Here is a 24,869-nt window from a genome sequence, read left to right as displayed (position 1 = left end):
GAGATTTGGGAAAGGATGAATAAAGCTTTCACTATTAGGCAGAATTTCAGCCATTAAAATGAATGTACTACCTAATATGTCTATTCCGATTGTAAATAAGTTGCCTCAAAGAATGGAAAAAAGATGGCTTTTTCTGGCAGGGGAAAAAGCCATGAATCAAACAAAATCTTGATAGATGTAAAGAAATAGGAGACTTTGCCTTGTCAGACCTACAACTGTATTATGAGGCAGCCTGTTTATGTTGGCTAAAGCAATGGATCATATTGTAAAATGCAGACATTTTGGATTTGGAAGGCCTGATATAAAATTTGGCTGGCATGCATGTCTTTGGTATGGGAAAGCTAAAATTTATAAGAGTTTTACAAACCACATCATTAGGAAGAATTTATATAGAGTTTGGGAGAAAAACAAAATTTTGTTGGAAAGAAAAATACCTTTGTGGATATCCCCTATTGAAGCAATTACAATTAATAAAATTAATATGGATAGACAATGGGCGACAAATAGGGAACTGCTGGATTTTACAGGTAGGGAACCCAGACTGAAACCTATGGAGGAATTAAGGAGCCATGTTACGGGTTGATTACAGTACCACAAGTTACTTGATACGTTTAAGATAGATTCAAAAAATGGATTCCTGGACCAAAGTTCACAATATGAAAAACAATTATTACAGAATAAGGGCAAGCCATTATCTAAAAACTAACTTTTTATTAGAATAGGAAACAAAATACGAGCTAGTCAAAGCTTCAATGATACATTGGGCAATAGATGTAGGATACAATATAGACTTAAACCTCTGGGAGAAACTCTGGAAAAACGATTCAGAATTTACTGCATGCTAATAAATGAAAAAGAACTTTATGAAAATGATTCATAGATGGTATTTAACTTCAAGTAAGTTGGCTAAAATGCTTAAAGCCGAATCAGATATGTGTTGGAAATGTAAAGAAATGGAGGAAACTTTTTTTCATATGTGGTGGACATGTAAAAAGGTAAAAGAATATTGGGAAATTATTTATAACAAGTTGAAAAAAATGTTCAAAACAACTTTTTCAAAAAGACCGTAGTCCTTTTCGATGGGAATAATTCAGACAGAAGTTCCTAGGTGTCAAGAAAAAAATATTTATGTACGCAACAACAGCAGCTTGGGTTTGGTTGCTCAAAAATGGAAAGTGAGGGAGTTTCCAAGCAAAGAGGACTGGCAACTTAAGATGTTAGAATATGCAGAACTTGTAGGTTTAACATATAGAATAAGAGAGCAAGAAGAACATATATTTAAAGAAGAGTGGAAAATATTTATTGAGTATATGGAAAATAACTGTACACAGCTGAAAACGCTGGCAGCATTAAGATAAAATCAACAGTGGAAGTAATTTTGAGTGTTGTAAAAGTGGAGAACTGATTAAAATGGCTAGAGTAAAATATGCAGGAACGAAAGATAAACAGAATGAACCATGGAAGGAGAAGGAGAAGGAGAGAAGTCGTTGGATATTTAACAGTATGTAAAATGTTTATTTTGAACTGAATAATTGAAAACTTAATTCAAAAAATGAAAAAAAAATTGTACCCTGCATTTCCAATCAATCACTGGTGGACGAAGGGGGAGCGGGGTGAGGGGTCTGCCCCGGGTGCCATCACAGCTGTCCCTGGGACGTGTGCCACACCCCCGGGAACCTGTGCCAGCCCCGCCCCCGCCTGTTCTCCGCTCCCGGGGCCAGAGCACGTAGCTCTGCCACGGCATGCAATATAAAATGATCCTAAAGCAAGAAGGTAAAAAACAAAACAATGACAACTGCCAGTTTTACTGAGTTGCAGACTTAATGTCTGCACATTCAAGGCTCAAATTCTGTATCATTCTACGATTCTCCCCCCCCCCCTCACTTTTTTAAAAAAACCCAAAGCAGCCTGAGCAGGTTGTGAATCTGGGCAGAAGAAGAATGGATGCAGAAAGGTTACGTAACCCACTCAGTGTCCTCTTCGGCTTACAATTACCCTTCCCAAAGGGCTTCTTCATCTGGGGTCATCTTCCCACCCCAGGTGGAAATGCAGCTTGGCGAGGTTGAACTGAACACCCTCCAGGGTCTTGCCTGATTGGACTTTCTTCCATGCAGGTTTGTTGCTTTACATTTAAAAAGCAAGGAGAATGGAGGAAAGCATCACGTCCAGGGTAGCAGAAAACAGCACAGAAAGAATCAGGGAAAGAATGCAGAAAAATAACCAGGGATGGAAAGAAACCTGGAGGGGGGGGGAGGAACACTTACCGCCACATCGTTGTTCTTTGATGCTGCTGGTCCTTGCTACTGTTATGTCTGCAACAGCAAATAATTCAATTATGCAGAAGTCATAAAGAAAAACAGCCCAGTATAATTCTTTAACATTTCTGTTCAAGTGTGAACAATATATATATCAGTCTGGTATGAATAATTCTTAACTCAGCAAGAATGCTCTTCACTATCAATCACACACTTTGCTAATTTGCTGTGGAAAAAGAAAACACGCTTCATTCTGCAAACATAGCTGCTGTGGCCCCAGTTATTTCCAGTAAATGCTAGCAGGACCCCGTTTGTGAGACTTCATTGTGAAGCTCTACACACCTCCCCTTCCCACAAAGAGCTGGCAGAGCCCCACACACTGTAGGCAGCTTACGTTTTTGTAAAATGATTTGTAAAAATTACACACTTGCTGGATTCCAGATTAGAAGACAGGAGAAAGAGATAAGCAATACCCTTACCTGGTATGAAATTGGAATCGGAAATACATGGGTGACTCTCAGTGGTATTTCCAGAACACTGGTTACCCACAGGAAATAAAACATTGCATTGGCGGGTGCGGAACTGGACTCCGGATGAATCGCAGCCAGACCACTCTGACCAGTCCGACCAGCTATCTGTGACAGCCAAGAAATAAAGAGGCACATGAAGGGGTCAGCCCACACAGCAAATTGTTTTTAAGTGTTTTGTATACTTTTCCTATGAAATAATCCATTTTTATGGCAAAGTTGCCCTGATTCTGCAAGGAAAATCCATGCACACACAAAAAGGATTGCCTAACTTGAGGTGGTTACCATGCACAAAGGATGCTGTGAATGTTCAAGAAATGCACATCTAGCATTTGGGGTGCATGTGGGGTGTCACACATGAGACTGCATATGGGGTGTCCTCAGATGGACCAGGACTGAGTCAAAGCCAATCACCAGCTTGGAGGGCTGGGGGCGGGGGATGAATCCAGCTATTCCCTCCTTCAACCAATAACAAGTCATCAAAGAGTACAGTGTACTGACAATTTGTACAATGAAGAGATGCTCACATCCAGCAACAAGCAAGGAAGCCACTGCTATGCAGGAGGTCACAGAGTCTGAGGCCCAAATGTGCATATTCTTTTGATTCTTTCTTTGAATAAGCAAGGCAGGCGGCATCTCTTACAAATCCTGTGGCTGCATAGCTGACCTACAGCGAAACCAGGGCTGGCACCACATCTCACATACAGTACAGGAGGGCTGCTGTCACAAAAAGGTAACTCTGTGTCAAGTTCTCATCCAGAAAGAATACGACCACAGACCCTACGACCTGACATCAGCACACAAAGTTTCATGGCTACTTCTTTGCATCACTAGCAGAGGCTCAACGCATGATGTGACAACATCACAATGCAATGTAAATGAGCCCACCTCTATAGGTGGGCACTGAACCTCAGGATGCTCTTTGTGGTGGCAGCTCTTAGTGATGTGTGGGGTCGGTCTAGGACATTGCCGGTATCAAGGCAGAGATTGTTTTACAGCCTGGTGTGGAGACTTGGCACCACCACGGAGCACCTGGGCGCCTCAGCCTCACCATTTTCACAGGGTTGTGGAGATAAAATGGGGGCAGGGAGCTATTTTGTTCTGCAGAAAAGCAAGAGAATGAATGAGCTGGGCTTTCCTGTACCTGGGCATTGCTGTGTATTGCAGAGTGCTTCTTCGGTGTGGAGTCCTAGACAGATATCACCTCCGTAAGCTGGCGCTGGGTTGCTGCACGAGCGAGTCCTCATATAATGGCCACTTCCACAAGTAGTGGAGCACTTAGACCACGATGACCAGCAGGACCAACCTCCATCAACTGGGAAATGACAAAACTACATTGTTTCTTTCCTCTCAATATGGAGATAAATAGTTGAATTAAGAACACAAGAGTTTGGCAGACCAGGGGCCTTTGGGAACCCCATAAGCATGAGGGCTTCAGCACTCTTCCCCCGGTAATTTCCAGCAACTGGTATTTTGTGACATGCCACCTCAAACACTGGAGGTAGTACACCAGGGGTCAGCAAACCTTTTCAGCAGGGGGCTGGTCCACTGTCCCTCAGACACTGGGGGGGGGGGAGACTGTATTTTGAAAAAATAATAACAAACGAATTCCTATGCCCCACAAATAACCCAGAGATGCATTTTAGATAAAAGGACACATTCTACTCATGTAAAAACACGCTGATTCCCAGACCGTCTGCGGGCCGGATTGAGAAGGCGATTGGGCCGCATCCAGCCCCTGGGCCTTAGTTTGCCTACCCATGTAGTGCAAACTCATCATGGCCAACAGCCAATTAGAATCAAGGGTCATCTAGTTCAGCCCCCTGCAATGAAGGGATCCTCTCCACAGCCACCCCTGGGTGGGCTCAAACCACCAACCTTCCAATTCACAGCCAGATGCACTGACCCACTGAATCATTTTCATTTGTATTTCATAGCCAAAACCCCCATAAGTAATGACAAGAGTCTCCAGGCAAAGAGTTTCAGGCATTTTTCTAGATTTCAAAAATTCAATGTTTTACAATTGCCCCTCTAGAAAGAGATCACAATATTTTTATTGATATAGGACAGAGGGACAAAAGCCCATCCCAATGGTACATTTTCCAAAGTAGAGGATGATGGGCCTAGTGGCATCTGACAGAAAAATCAAGGAAATTTGAAGCCCTTTCAAGAGTAACTTTTGTGCCTTCTTTCTACATCTCACTTTAAAAAAAACACCTCAAAGAACCAAAACCATCACAATTTAAATAATAAAGCAAAGGGAACAGTAAAACAAGTCAGCAATCCAACTGTAAAAAAATTAATATTTACACAGTGATTAAAAGACAGCAGAGACAACAAAGATACATCTCCTAATTAAAAGTCAATTGAAATAAAATGCTAAGCAGTTAGCTTGCAGTCCTATACACTCTCAGCTTGGAGTAAGTCCCACTGAAGTCAATGAGGCTTACTCCTGCGTAGACATGCATAGGATTACACTATGTGTATAAAATCTCTACTACTGTCCTTAGAAACTTTTTTTTAAAAAGAAACCCTTTTGTTCATTTCCTTGGCCACTTACCTGGGCAAGGGAGCATGTTGCATTCCTGGTATTCCAGGGGTGGTCCCAGACATGGCAGCCCCCCATACTTTGGCTCAGGGTTGTTGCAAATACGCTTGCGGTTTCGAATGCCTCTGCTGCAATCACGGCTGCACTGGGACCAGGGAGACCAAGGGGACCAGGCACCATTAATGGTGTGAGCTGAGTGACGCCCAGAATGCAGGAATTCACCTGCAAGAAACGGATGCACATGGTACACAAAAATGTGCCTACTAAGGAACACAATGATGGTGTTTTCTTTTTAAAAAAATACTGTTCTGATTTAATTTGAATTCTCCCACCAGTAATTTTACTACTGGGATATTTAAAAAGTGTACACAAAAAATATAATTTGGTATCAAATCTGACTGTAGTGCAAAGCTGACAGTGGCATAGACCCAAAGTGGCCTTGCCAAAGTCATGAAAAACAGCAATCTGGAGGCAATTAAACAGGGCAGGGCTAAATACTGAAAAAAACAACTGAAGCCCAACAAAAGCAGAATAGATGTATAAAATTCAAAAGAGTTAATTTTAGTCAAATTGATTCTTTTCCAAAAATCTACTGGGCGGAGTATACAATAAATATGGGGACCTGCAAGGCATATTAAATGAACCCAAAGTCCAGTCTACATTTATAATCAATTCTGTGTCCTTTTTATGAGATATTTCTGATGATTATTTTTGTGTAGCATGATTTGTGTATGACTCTTATGAAATGTGAAACAAGTTTTATTTTAAAAAAGGTTATTAACTGATTGATTGACTGACTCTCTGCACAACCTACATTAGATAGGTAGGTAGGTAGATGCAGTGCTATCTCGAGTTACAAACGCTTCAGGTTACAAACTCCGCTAACCTGGAATAATTACCTCGAGTTGAGAACTTGCCCCAGGATGAGAACGAAAATCATGTGCCGGTGGCGCAGTGGCAGCAGCAAGAGGCCCATTAGCGAAAGAACGCCTCTAGTTAAGAACAGTTTCAGGTTAAGAACAGACCTCTGGAACAAATTAAGTTCATAACTAGAGGTACCGCTGTAGATAGGAAACCTTTTTTTATCACAGCCCTGTATACCTGTTTGCTTAGGGGCAAATCTCATTCCTCTCAGTAAGGTTAAAGGTAAAGGGACCCCTGACCATTAGGTCCAGTCATGGCCGACTCTGGGGTTGCTGTGCTCATCTCGCTTTACTGGCCGAGGGAGCCGGCGTACAGCTTCCGGGTCATGTGGCCAGCATGACTAAGCCGCTTCTGGCGAACCAGAGCAGCGCATGGAAATGCCGTTTACCTTCCCCCCTATTTATCTATTTGCACATGACGTGCTTTCAAACTGCTAGGTTGGAGGAGTAAGATTACTCCTATGTAAATGTGCATAGAATTGCAGCCTTATGTATCAGATCAACCCCCCCCCCAACCTCTCTGAATGTATCTGTGACATCTGTACAGCGACATCCCTCCCTCTCATAGGAAACTCCCCCAGGGCCAGACTTAGGGTAGCACGGGTGGTTCCCCCACACAGGGCGCCAAGCTGAGGGGGTGCAAAATTGGGAAGATCCATTTGAGGGTGCCAAATTTTTGTACAGGGTGTCGTATTACGAAAGATAATCAAAGTTCCCACATGACACTTCCCAAAACTGGGCCTCTGAGAAACAAGAGGGGGGTACTGTCTTGTTCAAGGAAACACCAAGATTTGCAGAAGTCAACGTGTTTAAAGGAAAAGGACCCTAAAGAGGTAACCCAATAGTCCGGCAGGGACTGAGCTTGCTTCCTGGACACAGAATGCAGACTGGACAAGGAGAACAAGGGCCTGGCTGGCTGACAGGAAACCTGAACAAGATCAGTCCACAGCATTAGCATTTTGTTGCAGGCCCCAGTTGTGTGGACATTCAGATATAGCAGATAAGAGATGTTGTAAGGATCTCATGAACATTATCTCAATAATCCGTACAAAAAATCAGCAAGGTAGGCCAATAGTATTTCTCCATATTGTAAATGCTGGACGAAAAGAGTAGCTAGACTGAGACCACCTAGTGAGTTAATGACAGAGGCAAGATTTGAATCTTGGGTTTCTTGGCTCAGTCTCCTAACCTGCACATTGGTTCTTTTTCGCTCCCTTCCTTCAATCTTAGAACTACTTTCATTTGCAACCGTTGCAATTACCAGGCCATTTTTAATTAAGAAAAAAATCAAAGTTAAGGGAGACAATGATAAAAGCCTTTGGATATTTGGGATGCTGCCAGAAAAAGGAGCGTCTGCTATTGTTGTCTCCTGGCCCAGAGTCAAGGATGAGCTGGAGTAATGGACAAGTTGTAACAACATAAGTTTGGTGGAGCCTTAGGAAATGCTGCACAATGGCTACAATGTTGCTGCAGTGAAAGATCTGTCCCTGGGAGATTGTTTAAAAATGGGGCAGGAAGGCACTGAGATGAAGAATGTGGCAAGAAATGGCGCCACAAGCATTTCAAAGCAGCCATATTTCCGCCTTGTATTTAAGCACTAGGTGAGAAGGAATTCCATGTGGGCAAGAGGACAGACTGGAAGCACTCTGTCCTCCTCTGGGCTCAGCTAAGAAACCCAAAGGACTGTCAGAGAAGGAAAGTCCCCTTCTCTGGGCTCCTTTTGGCAACCTATTTATTGAGCATTCATTCTTATTTACTTGCACAAAGCTTATGCAGAGGTCATATTATATCGAACATTTGCAGGGAAGTTAAGACGACAATGAGCAGCCATCCTGCGCTGCTCACACGGCGGTTATACATCTTCCCATTAATCATTTGTTCATTCCACACTTTTCAGTGCCTGTTTCGAGCAGCAAAAGGGTGGCAGAGAGAGTGCAAACCTATATTTCCAAGAATGTGCTTGGATTCATCCCACAAAATAGTGACAGTCTTGAAGGGGCCTCTGTTTACAAGCTGCTATACTATATTCTGAGTTTTGCTTCACAGACACATCATGCTTCCATTTTCACCAGAAATTCACCTGCCTACCTCTACACACATGCAAACAAGAATCAGAGAGCAAGGGAGCTCTATCCAACACCTGCATGTGCTGTGGCAAGCTGCACTACAGCAATAAAAAACTGAGGGAAAACAGTGAGGATAGACTAAGCCCATTCACTTCACCTGTCTCAGTCTCTGGCTTTTAATAGCACAAAAAAGTACTACGGCTGTGGCTGATTTCAAAGGAGGGTTTGGTTGAGGGATAACCTGGCTGAATTGCACCTGGCAGTATTGCCACAGCTTCCAAAATGGAAGCTACACATTATCTCAGGTTCCCAAACTGAAGGGGAAGCTTGAAATCAGTGGTTGGGGGCAAAAAGTGATTATTCTTCCTCTCTCCAATCTTCCCAGCTGTTGTCCCCTCAGGCTTATTTAATAATTTGCCATCCAGCAGGAGATATGTGATTTTTAAACTCCAGGCAAGGGGCACTGGTGACTCTCCTAGAAATCTTTTTAAAAAGGTAGACTTCATGAAGCTAAGATTAGGTGGATGCATGACATGCAACTGACTGACAAGCTACCAAAATACTGGACTGGAACTAGGTACCAAATGCTATTTTGCAGGGATTTGTGGTGGGTGAAGCAGCATGTGAAAGAATGGGCTGCACACTCATCAAAGGAAAGGATGATATAAAAAAACGGGGGAACTGCCAACTTTTTAGAGGTTAAGATACAAGTTCAAACCAATCTCAGACTTGACAGCTGGGCAGACAGTATTAAGATGAAACCTATTAAGGGAAAATATAAAGTATTACTCACAGGGAGCAAAAATCAAATGCATGAGATGGGACATAACTGGAAAAACTTTTAAGTTTGCCAAGAAGGGTTTGGGATAAATAATGAATTACCAGGAGGCTGATGTTGTGGCAAAAATGGAATATGCCACTTTAACTGGGAAGCACCATCATCTCTGAATTCTGGGAAATTTCAATAAGATTCTATGAAGTACTGGCAAATTGGCACACAATGTAAAGTTCTGGGTGCCACAACAGAAAGAAGCAGAAAACACATTGAAAAAATGCCCCGTTCAGATGAGAGCAATGAAGATGATTAAGGGGGGGGGGGGGAATCTAGACTGAAAATTGTAAGAATGAAATCAGAAGCCTGGTTATATTTAGCTGCAAGGAAGGAGACTGAAAGTTGAGAGGTTTCAAATATGTAAAAGATGTCAGGAAATGAGGAAGAGCTATAGCTTTCTACCAGTTCCAATGTTAGGAAAAATGACCCAATGATAAGAGCTGTTCAGCAATCAATCCAGCTACCTGGGAAGGTTACAGAATCTTCTGTGAGATTTTCAAGGAGAGGCTGAGCAGGCAAGAAGGAGAGGCTGAGCAGGCATGATATATTGCACTACGGAAGGAGGCTGGGGAAAGGAAGGCACCAGATTCTGCCCAATGTTCCTACCGTATATCACCACACTTTGGGACATGGTCTCCCTCGCAGCAGCATTTTCTCCTTTGCCACAGAAAGGAACGGCACCCGCTGACTGTGCAGTGCGCGCGGGAGAGATGTATGTGCCACAGGAGTCAATAGCTAATTTACTTTCTTAGTCAAAGAGCACAATGTCAAAGGGGAGCCACTAGAGATGGGCAAACTCTGCCACACTACTGATACTGGAATCATCAGTATCTGACAGAGGCAGTATGTTTGATCCTCACCTGAACTTTGTCCTTGAGAACAGCATGTGGTCCCTTAATCAGTAACAGATTTCCTGCAGTAGCAGGAAAGGTCTCAGCGGATGACCTTTGAGGACCCTTTTATGCCTAGGGACCCAATTCAGGCTGATGGCAAAGTTGGTGACTTCTTGGGGCGGGGGAGGTTCCTCCTGGACTGACGATATTATTGGACGCACCTCATTATGATCTTCCACAAAGCGTGTCCTGCTTTTGCCCACTGTGGCAATAGGTGCTTTGCTAGTGGTTCTATCAGTACCAACAAAACCAAAGTCACCTCCAGCCATAGCAATGGCAAGAAACCTAAGATTCTGCTGATGCACGTGGCTGCTTACCATCTGTTGAGCATCCAGTGGTCCCGTCGCTGGAACAGTAACGCATTTCAATCCTCTGCCTTCCCACATCTAACAAACTTGCATCAGGCAGCCGTGCCTTGCAGGTGTATCGGAATCGTTGTTCATAGTGCCCACCGTTGTCGGAGATGTTCACCGGAGTCCATGGGGTCCAAGGAGTTGTCTTTTTCAACTCTGGGCAGGGTCTGGTGTTGCAGCCTTGATACTCCTGAAGGAAAGGGGTTGATTACTTCTATTTAGTGTCTAGCATGGCCCACAAACACCTTGAAACTTTGCATACACTCTCTGGGCCAAAGGGGTTTAGAAACTATAATATCATTGTTTAAACATGGAAATTAAGGTTATTTGGGTGCTCCTATACTCACAATGTCTGCATTAATAAAGCACAACCTTACTATAATATTCATTATGAGACAAACCCAAGAACTAGACTGTAGGATTCCGAGGCAGCAGCTGCTACTTTTGACGATTTTTAGTTGGTTTATTTCTTTATTGGATTTTGTTGTTGTTGTTGCTCCCAGAATAGCTTTTAGAATTTTTCTTGGCACCTGTCTGTCTCGAGGGACAATGGAGTGCATATCCAGTGTGTGTGTGTGTGTGTGTGTGTGTGTGTGTGTAATCACAGCACCTGCTGTGGCTGCAGAAACTGGTAACTCATAACTGTTGCCTCCTGTGTTGTTTTTGCTGCATTACCAGCACTGAAGTGACCTCCCTGGGGTGCAAGACTGGGCAGGGTATATGAAAGTCCTGGGCTGCCCAGACAACAAGACCCCCCTCTTGGCCTCACTGATGTGGACCAAAGGAAAGCAGAGCAACATGTTTGGCACCAGCTTGGCTGCAGGAATTGCCGGAAGGAGGCGTACAATACGCCATCCAGCTGTCTTAGGGACTCCACTCCGAATTTGTGTAGGATTTACTCCTTAGTACTTTCTTCTCCCGAAGATTTCCCCTTAAGGCAGTGGGTAAGTGTTTAGAATGCCTCTTACATAACAGAATGGCAGCGAGGCTCCGAAAGGTTGGCTGACTCTTTTCTAGATTCCCACCCCCAAAAAGAGTTGCTTTATTGGGAAACGATGTATGCCACATCTTTTGTAAGCTCAGCCTGCCCCAATCTGGTGCCTTCCGAATGTTGTGGACTACAGTTCTATCAGCTCAGGGTTCTGCTGGCTGGGACTGATGGGATTTGCAGTCAAAAACATCTGCAGGGCACCAGGTTGGCAAAGGCTGGCAAACCACTTTTTCCAACCAGCAGCCACTGAACCACTCACATTTTACTACAAAGTCTTCTCATTTTTAGGCCCTCAGGTTAATGCTGCTCAGCACATAATCTCTGGCTTTTCCTTCTAAATATACAGTTAGCACGAACAAGCTATAACGCAGCTTCAAACGAGAGTCATAATTACAGCAGCTAAAAAGAGAAGCATTTCCCCCTTCTACCCTGTGCACTGCCACTGACTTTTCACGGGTAAATGTCAAATCACACCCTTCAATATAAAAAGCCACGGCAGGTCAACACAGGTCTTTGCTTGCGCTGTCTTACGACATTGCGCACTCTCTCTCTCTGACCTTTTTTTTAACCATTCGGAATTAAAGGTTCTCCAAGGAAGATCAAAGTAACCCTTTCCACTCCGAAGACTGAAAGGGCACCATTCCAGAAGCCTGAATCTGCCATTCCCAGAGGCCACTGAGAAGAAGCGAGGGGATCGGGAGCAGGAGACACTTTATTTATTTAATTTATGGGTCACACTTCAGTAAAACTACAGGGAAAACATGCAAGTGAAACAACAATGAAAACAAGGACACAGAGCGGATCAACACAGCAGTGAAACTCAACAGAGCAGATCAAACAAACATTAAATCCAGCTTGCATCCCATGCTAGAATGCCTGGACAAATGCCTGGTGCATCACGGTTAGCACCAGTTGAGCCTCTCTAAGGAGGGCATTCCAGAAGCAGGGGGCCATGACCAAAAAGTCCTTCTCCTTGGTAATCACCCAGCTCGCCTCAGGTGCAAAACAGAGCCGGTGCCGAGGTCTCAGGCCACTCCAGATGTTAGAGGGAAGCGCCAGGGCTTTGTGTTTTGCCCTGAAATGGACACGCAGCTACCAGCATTGTTTAAGAGCAGGTTTTGAATCATCAGTCCCAGTTAGTAATCCAGGCTGCATTCCTTGCCCTCACTCCCCTCCAGTGAGACTTTGCAGGGTGGGGGAGTCACTGGAGCAACCACAGCCCAGCTGTTAATCGTGGCTGCTATGGAGGGTGGTGCTGCGGAGAATGACCAGGCCAAATCAATGCCAGATCCTGGCTGATACAGTGATCAGCTCTAGGTTGGTCCCAGTGCCTCACCCAACAGCCAGGAGATCAGCTTAAGAGCCATGGGATCCTGGGCCAGCTCAGACCCAACCCTCCTCCCCACCCTGGATAACCCCAGCATGTGTCCCTCCTACACAGTTGAGCAGAAAGACATCTCTGCTCAATACACATACACCGTCCAAGACAAAGGAAGTTTGGGTTGTGCTGCCAGTTGCTGCATTGTGTACCAACTGAAGTTTCTAAGAAGTCTTCAAAGGCAGCCCAACAAGCAAGGAATTGCAGTAGTTTAACCCAAGAGGTTTCCACACCTGGTCAACACAGGCCAGGCTCTGACTGTGAGTATACATCTATCTATTTATCTATCTATATATCTGTATCTATAGGTAGGTTGGTTGGTTGGTAGGTAGGTAGGTAGATATTAGGTTTCACTATTACCAGTTTGTGTCAGTATCTCTGTCACAGCTTAGTATGCTACAAAATCACCTCATGAATACATATTAAGGTCATAAAAATATAAAATACCCTATAGGACGCACTTTTTCCCCTCCAAAAATGAAGGGGAAATGTGTGTGCATCCTATGGGGCGAATGAGGCTTTCGCTGAAGCCTGGAGAGCCCCACCGCCAGCCCCGCAAGCTCGGGGGACAGCGGGTGGGGAAATATTTTTTCCCCTTTATTCCCCCCCCCCAAAAAAAATCTAGGTGCGTCCTATGGGCCGGTGCGTCCTATAGGGCGAAAAATATGGTATGCATATACACATTTAGAGCACTTAATGTGTGACTCACCACGCTGCAGCCGGGACAGTCAGGGCCATTCTCACAGGTTCTGTGGCGGGCCTGGATCCCGCCTCCACACTGGGATGTACAGCGTTCCCAGGCACCCCAGCCAGTCCAGAACATGTGTGGAGAGCACAGCAGGTGCTCATTGCAATACCTGTGAGAAGGGAAGCAAAAGAGAAAAGAAACACTATACCTGGTCGCAGCTATTTGCATTATTTAAGAACAGGGTTTAGTGCTTTCACTATCAAGAAGGTGCACATACATTTCTGAAGACCAATGTGAAGCCGAATAGGATTGTGGTCTTACCATAATATTTTGTGGTAATATATAGGGCTGGTCTCTGCCTCAAAAAGGTTACATTCAGAATTTTGAAAAAAAGGGCAAGATGGAGGATGGGGAGACGAATTGTAACAATAAGGGATGCATGTGAACAAGTGTGAGTAAAAGAACCTACATACACACATGGTGGGACTGTTGTCTTTTGAGAAAACATTGTGTAGTTATTTTACATATTTTATGTGCCATAACAAGGAACTTATTACCACATGTACCAGTGGTACAGTGGTACCTCGGGTTACATATGCTTCAGGTTACATACGCTTCAGGTTACAGACTCCGCTAACCCAGAAATAGTGCTTCAGGTTAAGAACTTTGCTTCAGGATAAGAACAGAAATCGCATGGAGGTGGCGCGGCGGCAGCGGGAGGCTCCATTAGCTAAAGTGGTGCTTCAGGTTAAGAACAGTTTCAGGTTAAGAACGGACCTCCAGGACGAATTAAGTACGTAACCAGAGGTACCACTATATTCCTGTCAGGACATATTCAAGAGACTGTGACCCATCTTGATTTAGTTCAATTTTTGCTGGTAGCAGCTAAGATCTGACTTGCTAGATTTTTGAAACATGCAAATAGACCAACAATTTTAAAAGGTTGTCTGAGTTCTAGGCTATTGCAGCTATGGAAAAGAGGGAGTCTGTTCCGCTGTCAAACAGCTCTTACTGTCAGAAAGTTCTTCCTGATGTTTAGTCAGAATCTCATGTCTTGTAACTTGAATCCATTGGTTCAACTCCTAGCCTCCAAAGCAGGGGAAAACAAACTTGCTCCATTGTCTATGTGACAGCCCTTGAGATATTTGAAGATGGCTATCATATCTCCTCTCAGTCTCCTCTTTACAGGCTAAGCATACCGTACACAATTCCCTCCACCGTTCCTCATAAGGCTTTGTTTCCAGAACCTTTATCATCTGGATTGCACACATTCCAGCTTGTCAAAATTGACTATGAAGGCCTTTTCAGTTGTGGATTTTTCAGCTGCCAAAGTTTTTGCTGCTGTTTTTTTCCTGCTTTTTTCTATGTATTGTTGTTTGTTGTATGGCTTTTATTGTAAAGCATTGTTCTTTTCTCCTGGTGCTATGTTATGCTTTATTTTCTTATAGTTTTGTAAGTTGCTTAGATACTTTTTCTGTAGCAACCAACTTATAAAAATTAATAACATGATACCTGTCAGATGCGGGTGGTGGTTGCTCGTGAGTAACCAGGCAGGACTCCAACCTGTCTTTTACAGGTTTTATTGGTGCAAACTATTTACAGTGCAGAACCAACAAGTTCATGTCCATCTTAGTCACTTGCAGGATCTGGGAGTGGCTCTTCTGGCTTCTCCCCAACATAAGAACTTAGTCACCCCAAATCTCTTCCTCCCCTCCTTGCGTTTCACTCCCCTGCGCAGGGTGGGCGATGGACGTGGCGTGTCTGCCTCCTGGCCAGCCGGGCTAGGTGAGCCGCTTGGGCTCTCAGCAGCATCTTCCAGCCCTCTCCTCGCCTGGCTGGCCTTTCTGCTCCACTGGAGGTGTGGCATTCCCCACCGCTGGACGAGGAGCTGCTCCTCAGAAGCCTCATATGCTCTCTGTATTCCCCTGCCTCCCTCCCCTGTTCCGATGGCAATCCCCTGACAATACCCAACCGAAAATTGCCCCATATCAAGCACTACACGTTCAAGGATATTGTCCCTACTGGCAGTTATGGAACTTCTCTCTCTCTCTCTCTCTCTCCCCCTCCCTCTCTCTCTCTCTCTCACACACACACACACACACAAAAAGCACAGCAGACAACTCAAGCCCAGTACATGCACAGGACTCTCGACTGCAGCCAGAGAGTTTGTAAAAACTGCTTTGCTTTTAATAAAACAAAATGAGACATGAAGCCAACTTCACATTTTCCTCCCAGTCAGAATGAGCCACTGCACACATGTTAAATTGCTGCACCAAGCAGACAAGACCCAGAAGCCTCCAAGTCTCATTGTGGGGGTGAATCTGCTGGAACGCAGGATTTTGAGCAAAGTCTGATTAATCCTCTTTCTGGAAGAATTTCAAGCTAGCAGGAAGTGCTTTTCCCCAGCTGCTCTTCCCCTGCCTGTTAATTTCTTCTTTTCTCAGGACCCAGAGGGCTTATGTTTTGCAGCGATTCTGCAAAACAAGCAATGCAAGGGTTTTAGATCTGTGAAACTGGAGGCCTCTGCACTGACCCTGCGTCTGGAAGTGATGAGGGCAGAAGTGAGAGGGTGACATGGAAAAATTGCCAGGCCAGTGACATGACCCTTGATGCATCGACTGAGGCCATAGTCAATCTCCCCAAAGATAGCAATTGCTATTTGAAGGTGTGGAAGTGAGAGGGGGAGGAGCGACAGATGATTAAAAACATGCACACAAGCTGGTCCCTTCCCCCCAGTGACTCCAAACTCCAGCTTGTTTCCTGGAAAAGAATTCATTGTGCTCACACAGACTTCATATTTCCCTCCATAGAATGGGAACAGATGCTCGTTCTTATGGTGACTGAGCACCTCACAAACACAACACCAGCACACTTACAGGGTTGGGGGCAGCAATACTGGCGGTATTTGGTGATGTAGCTTAGTAATAGTTACGATGAGGCAAAAGGAATTAACTACAGCAATGATCTCCACGTGTCCCAGGGCTGGGAGAAGGCTGGCAGTGACCTGCTCCCTTGCCACACCATTTACTTGCATGAGCAGTTTTTGCTTCTTTCACAGCGGTCTGGCTAGTTGCATTCTGCTTTTCACTCCACAGAACTTAGAAGATGCCATCAAAGATAAAAGCCTGCTCTTTTCCACGCAGCCTGACCCTTGGCTCCCCTCCTTGGTCATTATACCGGTGGGAAGTTTCAGACTGTGCCCAGGAAAGCCCTGGAGCTTCTGAGAACTCAGCAAGAGTGGACAGCCTCCCCAAAGGGCAGCTCTTCCTGCATTATTACAGATCTTCCCTTGCAAAGCACATCTGCAAGGAAGCCTTGGGCATGTTCTGGGTTGCTTCCCCTGAAAACATGCTCCAGAAGATTTTGCAATGCCCCAGATTTTTGTTTCAGATGTGCTGGGGTCCGGAAGCAGACAGGTCAAGTTGTAAAGAGTATCCTGACAGCAGGAAATTTTAAAACCTCTGCTTTAAAGTGTGATGGAGCCTGTGTGGTGGAAGCATGAGGAACCCCAGCTCTGCCAAGCTGGAAGAGGTGAGCTTTATATAGCAATTAAAATACTTTTTAAGTATAGTCTGCTTTAATGTAACATAGATTGTTAGGCAGCTACAACCTTGAAAGCATTCTCTAAGCTTTACAGAGCCTTAGAATACTCAGTGAAGAAATCAAAAAGCAGCTGGCTAACAATCCAGTGCAGAAATCATACACTTTCCCCTGAATTGCAGGTTTTGAAGGCAGTCATGTGCCAGGCTAAAAGCACTGCAGGGAGAGGCAGAACTATGTGGCAATGCTGATTTGGGGAGATCCCAACTAAGTGAAAACTGCAACTGAATTTTTATTCCCTCAGTAACTATAAGGATGCTACAAGCAGAAATAGCAGAAATCGGAGGAGCAAAGGCTGATTGACACAAAGGAGGAGAAATGAAAGAGTTTGATAGAATCAAGGAGACACCTAAAGGTTAAGTCAATGACGAGGAGAAAGCAGCTTACCTTTCTTCCCGGTTCTGTCCCACACACACACGGCCGCCATGCCGAGGGCTTGGGTTGGTGCAAGAGCGCTGGCGGACTTGGAAGCCTATCCCACAGGAAGTGCTGCAAGGGGACCAAGATGTCCAAGGAGTCCAGCCTCCATTTCTAGAAGAATAAGGGAGCAGAACTCTGAACCTACGTGGGAAACAGCTGTTTGGAAGGGATTGTGGAAATCTGGACTGAGGGGAAAGGACAGGCAAGGAAAGAGTTAAGCACCCCTTTCTCCCACTACTCCAGTGATTTTTTCTTTTAAAAATTACATCCTATACACATCCATAGTTGACATTTTAAGGTTTATACCTAAAAGATCCTACATTTACACCTAAAACATGTATGGAGTGGCCCAAAGTGCGACATCAATACCCATTTGCAGAAAAGTTCCCCACCCCTTCAAGGTCCCCTCCTCTTTCTTTGGCTCACCTGGAGCAGTTGGCCACTTCTAGACTTGGCCCTTCACACTGCCGCCCTCCGCATTTTGGAACTGGGCTGTCACACGAGCGTCTTCTGCAGAAGCAAAAGCCCACACTGGAGCCGTCCACATGGGAGCAAGACTTCCACTCTGACCAGGCTCCAAAATGGCCATCCACAGTCAGATTCCTTACCTAGAAAGCAAAAGGCCAAAAGACAAGCTCTGGTTGCCATAGTTAAGGTAATAATCACAGCAGTCATGGCGCTCAGCTCTTGCTGAATTATACTGCTTTCATATGCTTGAATATTTCTCATTAAAAAAAACAAAAAACACTTCTGCATTTCAAAAATTAGCATGCCTGGGGAAAAGGGCTTTATTTCCCTGATGTGACAGCTTTCCATACGCAGGGAGTTTTTGCATATAGGGAAAATTTAAACATGGGACTTCCTCACTTTCATCATGAAGTGATACAATCCTATGAGGACTGTACTATGATGCAATTCTGCTGGCAATGTGTGTCAATCGCTGTCATTTTACCATTTCCTCAAAATTCTAGACCAAAAGGCTTTCTCCATCTTTTCTACAAAAGGGGAAATTATCTCATTGCACACAAGACATTTTTCATTATGCATGTTGAGTATTTTTGCCTCTTCAAGACCCAGCATGTACAACTGGAGCTGCTGGATCATGGCCACAGTGTGCCCAAAACGTATTACCAGCTGTCTCACATACCAGCTGTCTCTTAGCAGAGGCAGCCAGGGTTCATCAAGCCATTCAACACCCCGAACAGCTGTGCTATATGCAGCAATCTGCAGATACTGTGATTGTGTATCAAAAAGACTGGCTTCCTGCTGCCATCAACATTACCTTAGGTTCTTCAGGGAAATTGTTCAGTTCACAGTTTTGCAATTCAGTTCATACATATAGACCAGAAATAAATTGAAGTAGATACTCGGTGCATTGAGTTGAAACACAGGCTTAAAAATAAATAGACTGAAAGTAGACAGCCATTTTAAGTGTTGTGGAAGTTGTTTCAATACACAATCTCTACCTTAAAAACCAAACACCTTGGAAGGCAGTGAATGCATGTCAGAAACCCTTCAACCACCCAACAGCATGCCTGTCTCCCTTCATCGATAGTCCACTAGCTGTAATCATTGATGATATATGATTATGTGAATGACATTGGTCACCAATGCAACATACCTCAAGCTTAGAGAAAAGCAGCATATCCAACTAGCATTGACACAGATAAAAGGCTATCATGCAGTGCAAAGGTGTAAGAATGAAAGAAAATTAGTCTGGACTCAACAAACCCATCAGGCAGATCACCGGGAGCAAGTGTGACATTACCAAGTCCCATGAGCAAGTTAAACAAGGCTGGGAGCAACAGGTTCAAGAGTCCTCCAGCCTTCCTCCCATTTGCCTGGCCTGGCATTCCTGCCTCTCCAACCCACAGCCCTCCGGGCCCAGCTTACAGCATCACTTGTCACTGGGCCCCATGGGAGGCTTCCTGGCAGTCTTCCTCTTTATCAACCGCTCCTTTCACGGAGCCCCTTCTCCTCAGACTCGGGCTCGCCTACCTAACTTGCTAGATTTGGACTGCTCAGCCCCCTGCTTCCTGACTGAACTCTTCTGCCTCAAGACTCCCTTCTTCCCACTCTGCTCCAAACCTGCATTTCCCTGAGTGCCCTGCAGCACAGCCTTGGATTCCTTCCCACTTCCTGCCAACAGCACACATCTCTTGGGATGTCCCAATCCCTGTGCGAGGCTTCCGCAGCCAGCCTGACGTTCCACTTCTCTGCAACAACTGCAATTGCCAGCATCCTACAGCTGCAACAGACGGATCTTCTCTTGTTATGCATGTGAGACTGTTGGTGGATAACTCAATGACTCAGACATACAAATCATGCTGCGTAACAGCTTGCAGAGGAAAGAAGAAAGGTTCAGCCTGTAGCTCAGATCAGAGAGACAAGAAGACTTGAACTGACATTATTTGTGCATAATCACTTCCTTGACCCAAATACTCAGACTTACTTCTGCGGGAATCACTTGGACTCAGGGAAAAGAAGAGTCTGAATTGAACTTACGGGACACAATGAAATGCTTTGCTCCCACTGACTCATACTGAGGCTTTCTTCCAGTGGTGTGCACTTCTGGAGCACCAGGTCCCAGCCGCAGTAAGGATCCCGGGATCCAACACATGCGCTGGAAACACAAACCCAAAACATCAGACTGCAGTATAATCGTGCACCAGGAAGGGCTTCAAGTGGGTCCATGCTCAAGAAGGCATGTGCTGTAGAGGGGCACAGAGGACTTGTCAACCTGGGAAGGGAGCCCATCTAGGAGAAGGAAAACTCTGATCCTAAATCTCTGCTGCCTTGTGACTATATTCATTCATGAGAAAGGCTTTGGGAGTAGACCCTGAGGAAAAACCTGTACCACCTGCCTTGTGGGACACATTAAGGAGAAGAAAAGGCTCAGGAGTGAACCCTGCACAAATCCAGAGTGGAGTCCTGAAGGCAGCTGGGTGGCGCCTTGTACACCCCCTTCCAGCAACTCCTGCAGCCAAGCTGGGGCCAAGCCTTTTGCTCTGCTTCCGTCTGGACATCAGCAAGGCTGAGAGAGGGGTCTTGTCATCTGGGCAGCCCAGGACCTTCATACATGCTGCCCAGCCTTGCACCCCCAAGGTCACTTCAGTGCTGCTAGCACAGCAGTTTGACTTTACCCCCGGAGGAGCACTCCATTGTCCCTCAAGACAGATGGATACCAACAACCTGTGCTTGAGAAAGAGCTGCTGTTTCTAGCAAAAGACCTATCTCACTTGACAAGTAGGGCAGAGTAGGAGGGAGAATTCTAGCCCTTCCCCAACTCTCCTCCCCATTCCAGAGAGGTCTCAGAGGTTGAATTTCCCTACAGATAATCTCCATTTGTTGGAGCAATTAATAGTTTTCTGGAGATGTTCTACTTTGTCCCAAAAGGAAAAGCACTGTAGATTATATTACTGAGATTAGATAATTATTAAACCCTTTAATTGGAATATTAAACAACTAAAGCTTCAGCTGATTAATTGATAGGAGGCTATTTTGGATGGGTGCAATGGACCTCAACTGTCCTTGAGCACATGTGCAAACCAGAGAAACTGTGGCAACCATGCACATACCACAACTATATGCACATACCACACCACTTTCTCCTCAGCTAGCAGTAAGTCTTGATTTTTTTTTTGTTTTGTTTTTCCCCAAAACTCTTTATTTTATGGGGGTTGATCTTCATAGATAATGCATCTTGGAGGAACCCCACCCCCATTCAATTAATAGATTAAGTGAAAGTTGAATGATCAACTAAAATTCTTTAGGATTGGCTGGTGGCCCCAACAGTAATGCGTTTTTACAAATCCCTGATATCTTTGAATTCTGCACTTCTCACAGTCAGCCAGCCAGATACCTGTGTGTTTTGTAAAACAGACATCTCTTCAGTGGGATCTTCACCACACTTCTCTGAAGGCCCACATATAGAGCACTCTGGCTGTGTAAAATCTGCAGACTCCTGATGGGCTCCCACTGCTTCTTTGGGAATATGTCAATCTCCTCCAGCAAGCAGCTGCTCGATGTTTGATTAACTGGAGCAAGTACTTTCTTAATAGTGCCATGATCTGTAACGGCAAGAGAAGGGAGTTATTTGTGAAAACAATGATGGAAGTAGAGGATGCATGCATTCCTTGCAACTCAAAGGAGACCTACGTTGCATGAAACCAACTGACACTGAATTGGCCAAATGGCCCATCTTGCAAGGTGTTGTGTAATCTGACTGGAAACAGCTCTCCAGGATTTGGACTTTTAGGCAGATTTCACTCCCAGTTCTGCGGCTTACCGGTGCTAATTTAAGATGGATGGAGATGATGGGAGCCATAATCCAACAACATCTGGGGATCCAAGGTTGAAGAACACTGTTTCAGGTGATCTAGCAGTGAATTATTGCATCCTCACATATGCAATAATTGCTGCGCTGTGCAGGAGTGTAACTGTGCTCCAGAGCACTGATTGGCAACTAGTTTCAACCCAGGGCCTCTTAGAAGAAGGGATGGGCAATGGCTGACCAGGGTACTGCCCCAACTGGACAACCAGTAAATCTCACTCCTATGGCCACTATTCAATCCTTATTCTCCTCTTGCCTTAGGCTTCCAGTTGCTGATCCATGGGGTGGTGAACCTGCAGCACGGGTGGCACAAGTGATACTGGTATCATAGAATTGTAGAGTTCCAACTATAGAGTTGGAAGGGACCCCAAGGGTCATCTAGTCCAACCCTCTGCAATACAGGAATCTTTTGCCCAATGCGGGGCTCGAACCCATGACCCTGAGATGAAGAGTCTTTTGCCCCACTGGCTGAGCTATCCCGGCTGTGACAGAATCAGACCTGCACTTCTGCCTGCCTCTCCTGATGGATGCTCTCTAGATCAACAGACTACAGGCAAGAATGCCACTCTCCCACTCTTTGGACCGGCAGCACACTTGACCAAAAGGTTAACCACAACTCTTGTTCGGAGTTCCTCTGGGCAGCCAGCCACTTTCCCTTCATACAAAACAAGACCAGGAATGCAATACCATGTGCAGAGAGACCCCTGAACCGTGCAACGGACTCCTGTTTGCTCCTCCCGTGGCCCAAGGGCAGCCAGCCCTTCTAGGGAAGGGGAGGCCTGAGAGCATCTCCTGTCCAGCGCCTCTTGTTGCCCAGTTGGGCCTGCAATTGTTGGATAAAATACCATGGGAATGATCCAGTCCAGTGAACAGGGACATAGACATAGATTAACTCCCACTCTTCTCTTTCCCAGAGCTTCCTTTGTATTGTGTGGAGGCCTAGATACCTAAGCTTAAGTCAAGGAAACATTCTGTTTGTTCTAATATCCCATTCTGTTCATTTCTGTTTCTGTAATTATTACCATAGATCATATTCTGTCTGGGGCTTGGAGGGAAAACTGCACTTTTTATGATTTTTCGATCGCTCAGATATGCTATCCTTAGACTATTACACAGGAAAAGTTAATTTAAAATTAAATCAAAATGTAACACTGTGAAGATTAAATCTTCGTCAAGAAAACGCAACAGGTCTGGGCTGGAAGCAAAGTCATGAAGAAACACTGGAGTTCAGAGCCAGGGATTTTAGCAGCAGCCACAAATAGGTGCAAGGTCAGCACACGATATCTAAAAACGGAAGGCAGGATGGGAGGCATTCAGACGCACACCAAAAGTGTCCAGAGTTAGAAAGCATCTTCTTGACTTTTCCTCTGTATTAAATGTCTGGTAAGCTTTTGTCAACAGACCAATGAAGGTAGATGCTGTGGGGGTTTCTAGCTCTGAAAAATGTACCTTTCTTTTTCTTCTTCTTCTTGTTGTTAATAATAATAATAATTTTTTATTTGTATCCCGCCCTCCCCTGCCGGAGCTGGGCTCAGAGCAGCTAACATCATATTAATAACACAATATACATAAAAACAAGCAATCAATTGATTAAAATGCATCCCAAAATTAATTCAAATAAATTAAAATTAAAATCAAACTAAACAAATGGCAGTCCTCAGGTTAAATTGAAAGCGGTTAATTCTCACCAGGACCAACTGTTTCCACTGATATTATAAGGACCTGTGAGCGGGCTGGGAAACCTCCTTCGTGCTTGTTCTTATACAAAGAGAAAATGAGTCAGACTGAACCCTGACCATAGGCCTGGCAGAACAGCTCTGTCTTGCAGGCCCTGCGAAAAGATGTCAAATCTCGCAGGGCCCTGGTCTCTTTTGAGTGAGCGTTCCACCAGGCCGGGGCCATGACTGAAAAGGCGCTGGCTCTGGTCATGTCCAGTCTGACCACCCTGGGGCCCGGGATCTTCAGAGTGTTGTTATTAGCAGACCGTAGGGTCCTCCGTGGGACATACCAGGAGAGGCAGTCCCGTAGGTATGAGGGTCCTAGGCCGTATAGGGCAGGCTTCCTCAACCTCGGCCCTCCAGATGTTTTTGGCCTACAACTCCCATGATCCCTAGCTAGCAGGACCAGTGGTCAGGGATGATGGGAATTGTAGTCTCAAAACATCTGGAGGGCCGAGGTTGAGGAAGCCTGGTATAGGGCTTTAAAGATTAAAACCAGCACCTTAAACCTGACCCCGTACTCCACCAGGAAACAGTGTAGCTGGTGTGGCACCAGGTGAATGTGATCCTGCGGCGAAGACCCCGTAAGGAGTCTTGCTGCGGCATTCTGCACCCGCTGGAGTTTCTGGGTCAGTCTCAAGGGCAGCTCCACATAGAGCGAGTTACAATAATCCAGTCTGGAGGTGACCGTCACGTGGATCACAGTGGCGAGGTCAGGGCGAGAGAGGTAAGGAGCCAACTGCTTAGCTTGGTGGAGATGTAAAAATGCCGCCTTTGTTGTAGCTGCAATCTGCACCTCCATGGAGAGGGAGGCGTCGAAGATTACACCCAAACTCTTGATGGAAGGTGCTGGCACTAGTTGTGGCCCCGGCAAGGGATAGGAGTTGGCCCCCCCAAGCCCATACCATCTCGACCGAGCCAAAGGACCTCTGTCTTCAAAGGATTTAACTTCAGCCGGATCCCATGCAGCCATTCAGCCACGGCTTCCAGTCATCTGGACAGTGTCCTCGTCGTCGCCTCCTCCTCCTCCTCCTCCTTCTCCTCTTAAAACAGCTCTATGTAGCCACTTAGTATGGCCTCCGCTATTGCTCTCTTTCCCCGCAACACATTGTATCATAAGTGTCTGGTGTTGGTAACAGGGAAGTTTATAGAGGGAGAATGCTACAAGTCTATACAGTGGTGCCCCGCAAGACGAATGCCTCGCAAGATGAAAAACCTACTAGACGAAAGGGTTTTCCGTTTTGGAGGTGCTTTGCAAAACGAATTTCCTATGGGCTTGCTTCGCAAGATGAAAATGTCTTGCGAGTTTTTCCGACTTTTTTCCCTCCCCCCCCCTTTTTCTAA

General features: G+C 45.2%; 1 protein-coding gene across 2 annotated transcripts in view; it reads right to left on the bottom strand.

Annotated features, from left to right (window-relative positions):
* Positions 1 to 24,869, bottom strand: part of SEMA5A (semaphorin 5A) — a 169,582-nt gene that overhangs the window by 6,245 nt on the left and 138,468 nt on the right. For both annotated transcript variants that reach the window (XM_081872623.1, XM_081872624.1), the window contains exons 11-20: positions 21,337 to 21,544; positions 19,980 to 20,097; positions 17,901 to 18,082; positions 17,442 to 17,585; positions 13,476 to 13,623; positions 10,362 to 10,587; positions 5,343 to 5,552; positions 3,927 to 4,097; positions 2,735 to 2,890; positions 2,265 to 2,312 (exon numbers count right to left, since the gene is read on the bottom strand). In XM_081872623.1, the coding sequence (XP_081728749.1) occupies positions 2,265 to 2,312; positions 2,735 to 2,890; positions 3,927 to 4,097; positions 5,343 to 5,552; positions 10,362 to 10,587; positions 13,476 to 13,623; positions 17,442 to 17,585; positions 17,901 to 18,082; positions 19,980 to 20,097; positions 21,337 to 21,544 (1,611 nt within the window). The remainder of the gene's footprint in view (positions 1 to 2,264; positions 2,313 to 2,734; positions 2,891 to 3,926; positions 4,098 to 5,342; positions 5,553 to 10,361; positions 10,588 to 13,475; positions 13,624 to 17,441; positions 17,586 to 17,900; positions 18,083 to 19,979; positions 20,098 to 21,336; positions 21,545 to 24,869) is intronic.

Source organism: Podarcis erhardii (assembly GCF_964252035.2).
Source record: "Podarcis erhardii genome assembly, chromosome: 8".
Classification (NCBI taxonomy): Eukaryota; Metazoa; Chordata; class Lepidosauria; order Squamata; family Lacertidae; genus Podarcis; species Podarcis erhardii.
Note: the sequence above shows the minus strand (reverse complement) of the source record. Positions and strands in the feature narration are given on the sequence as shown.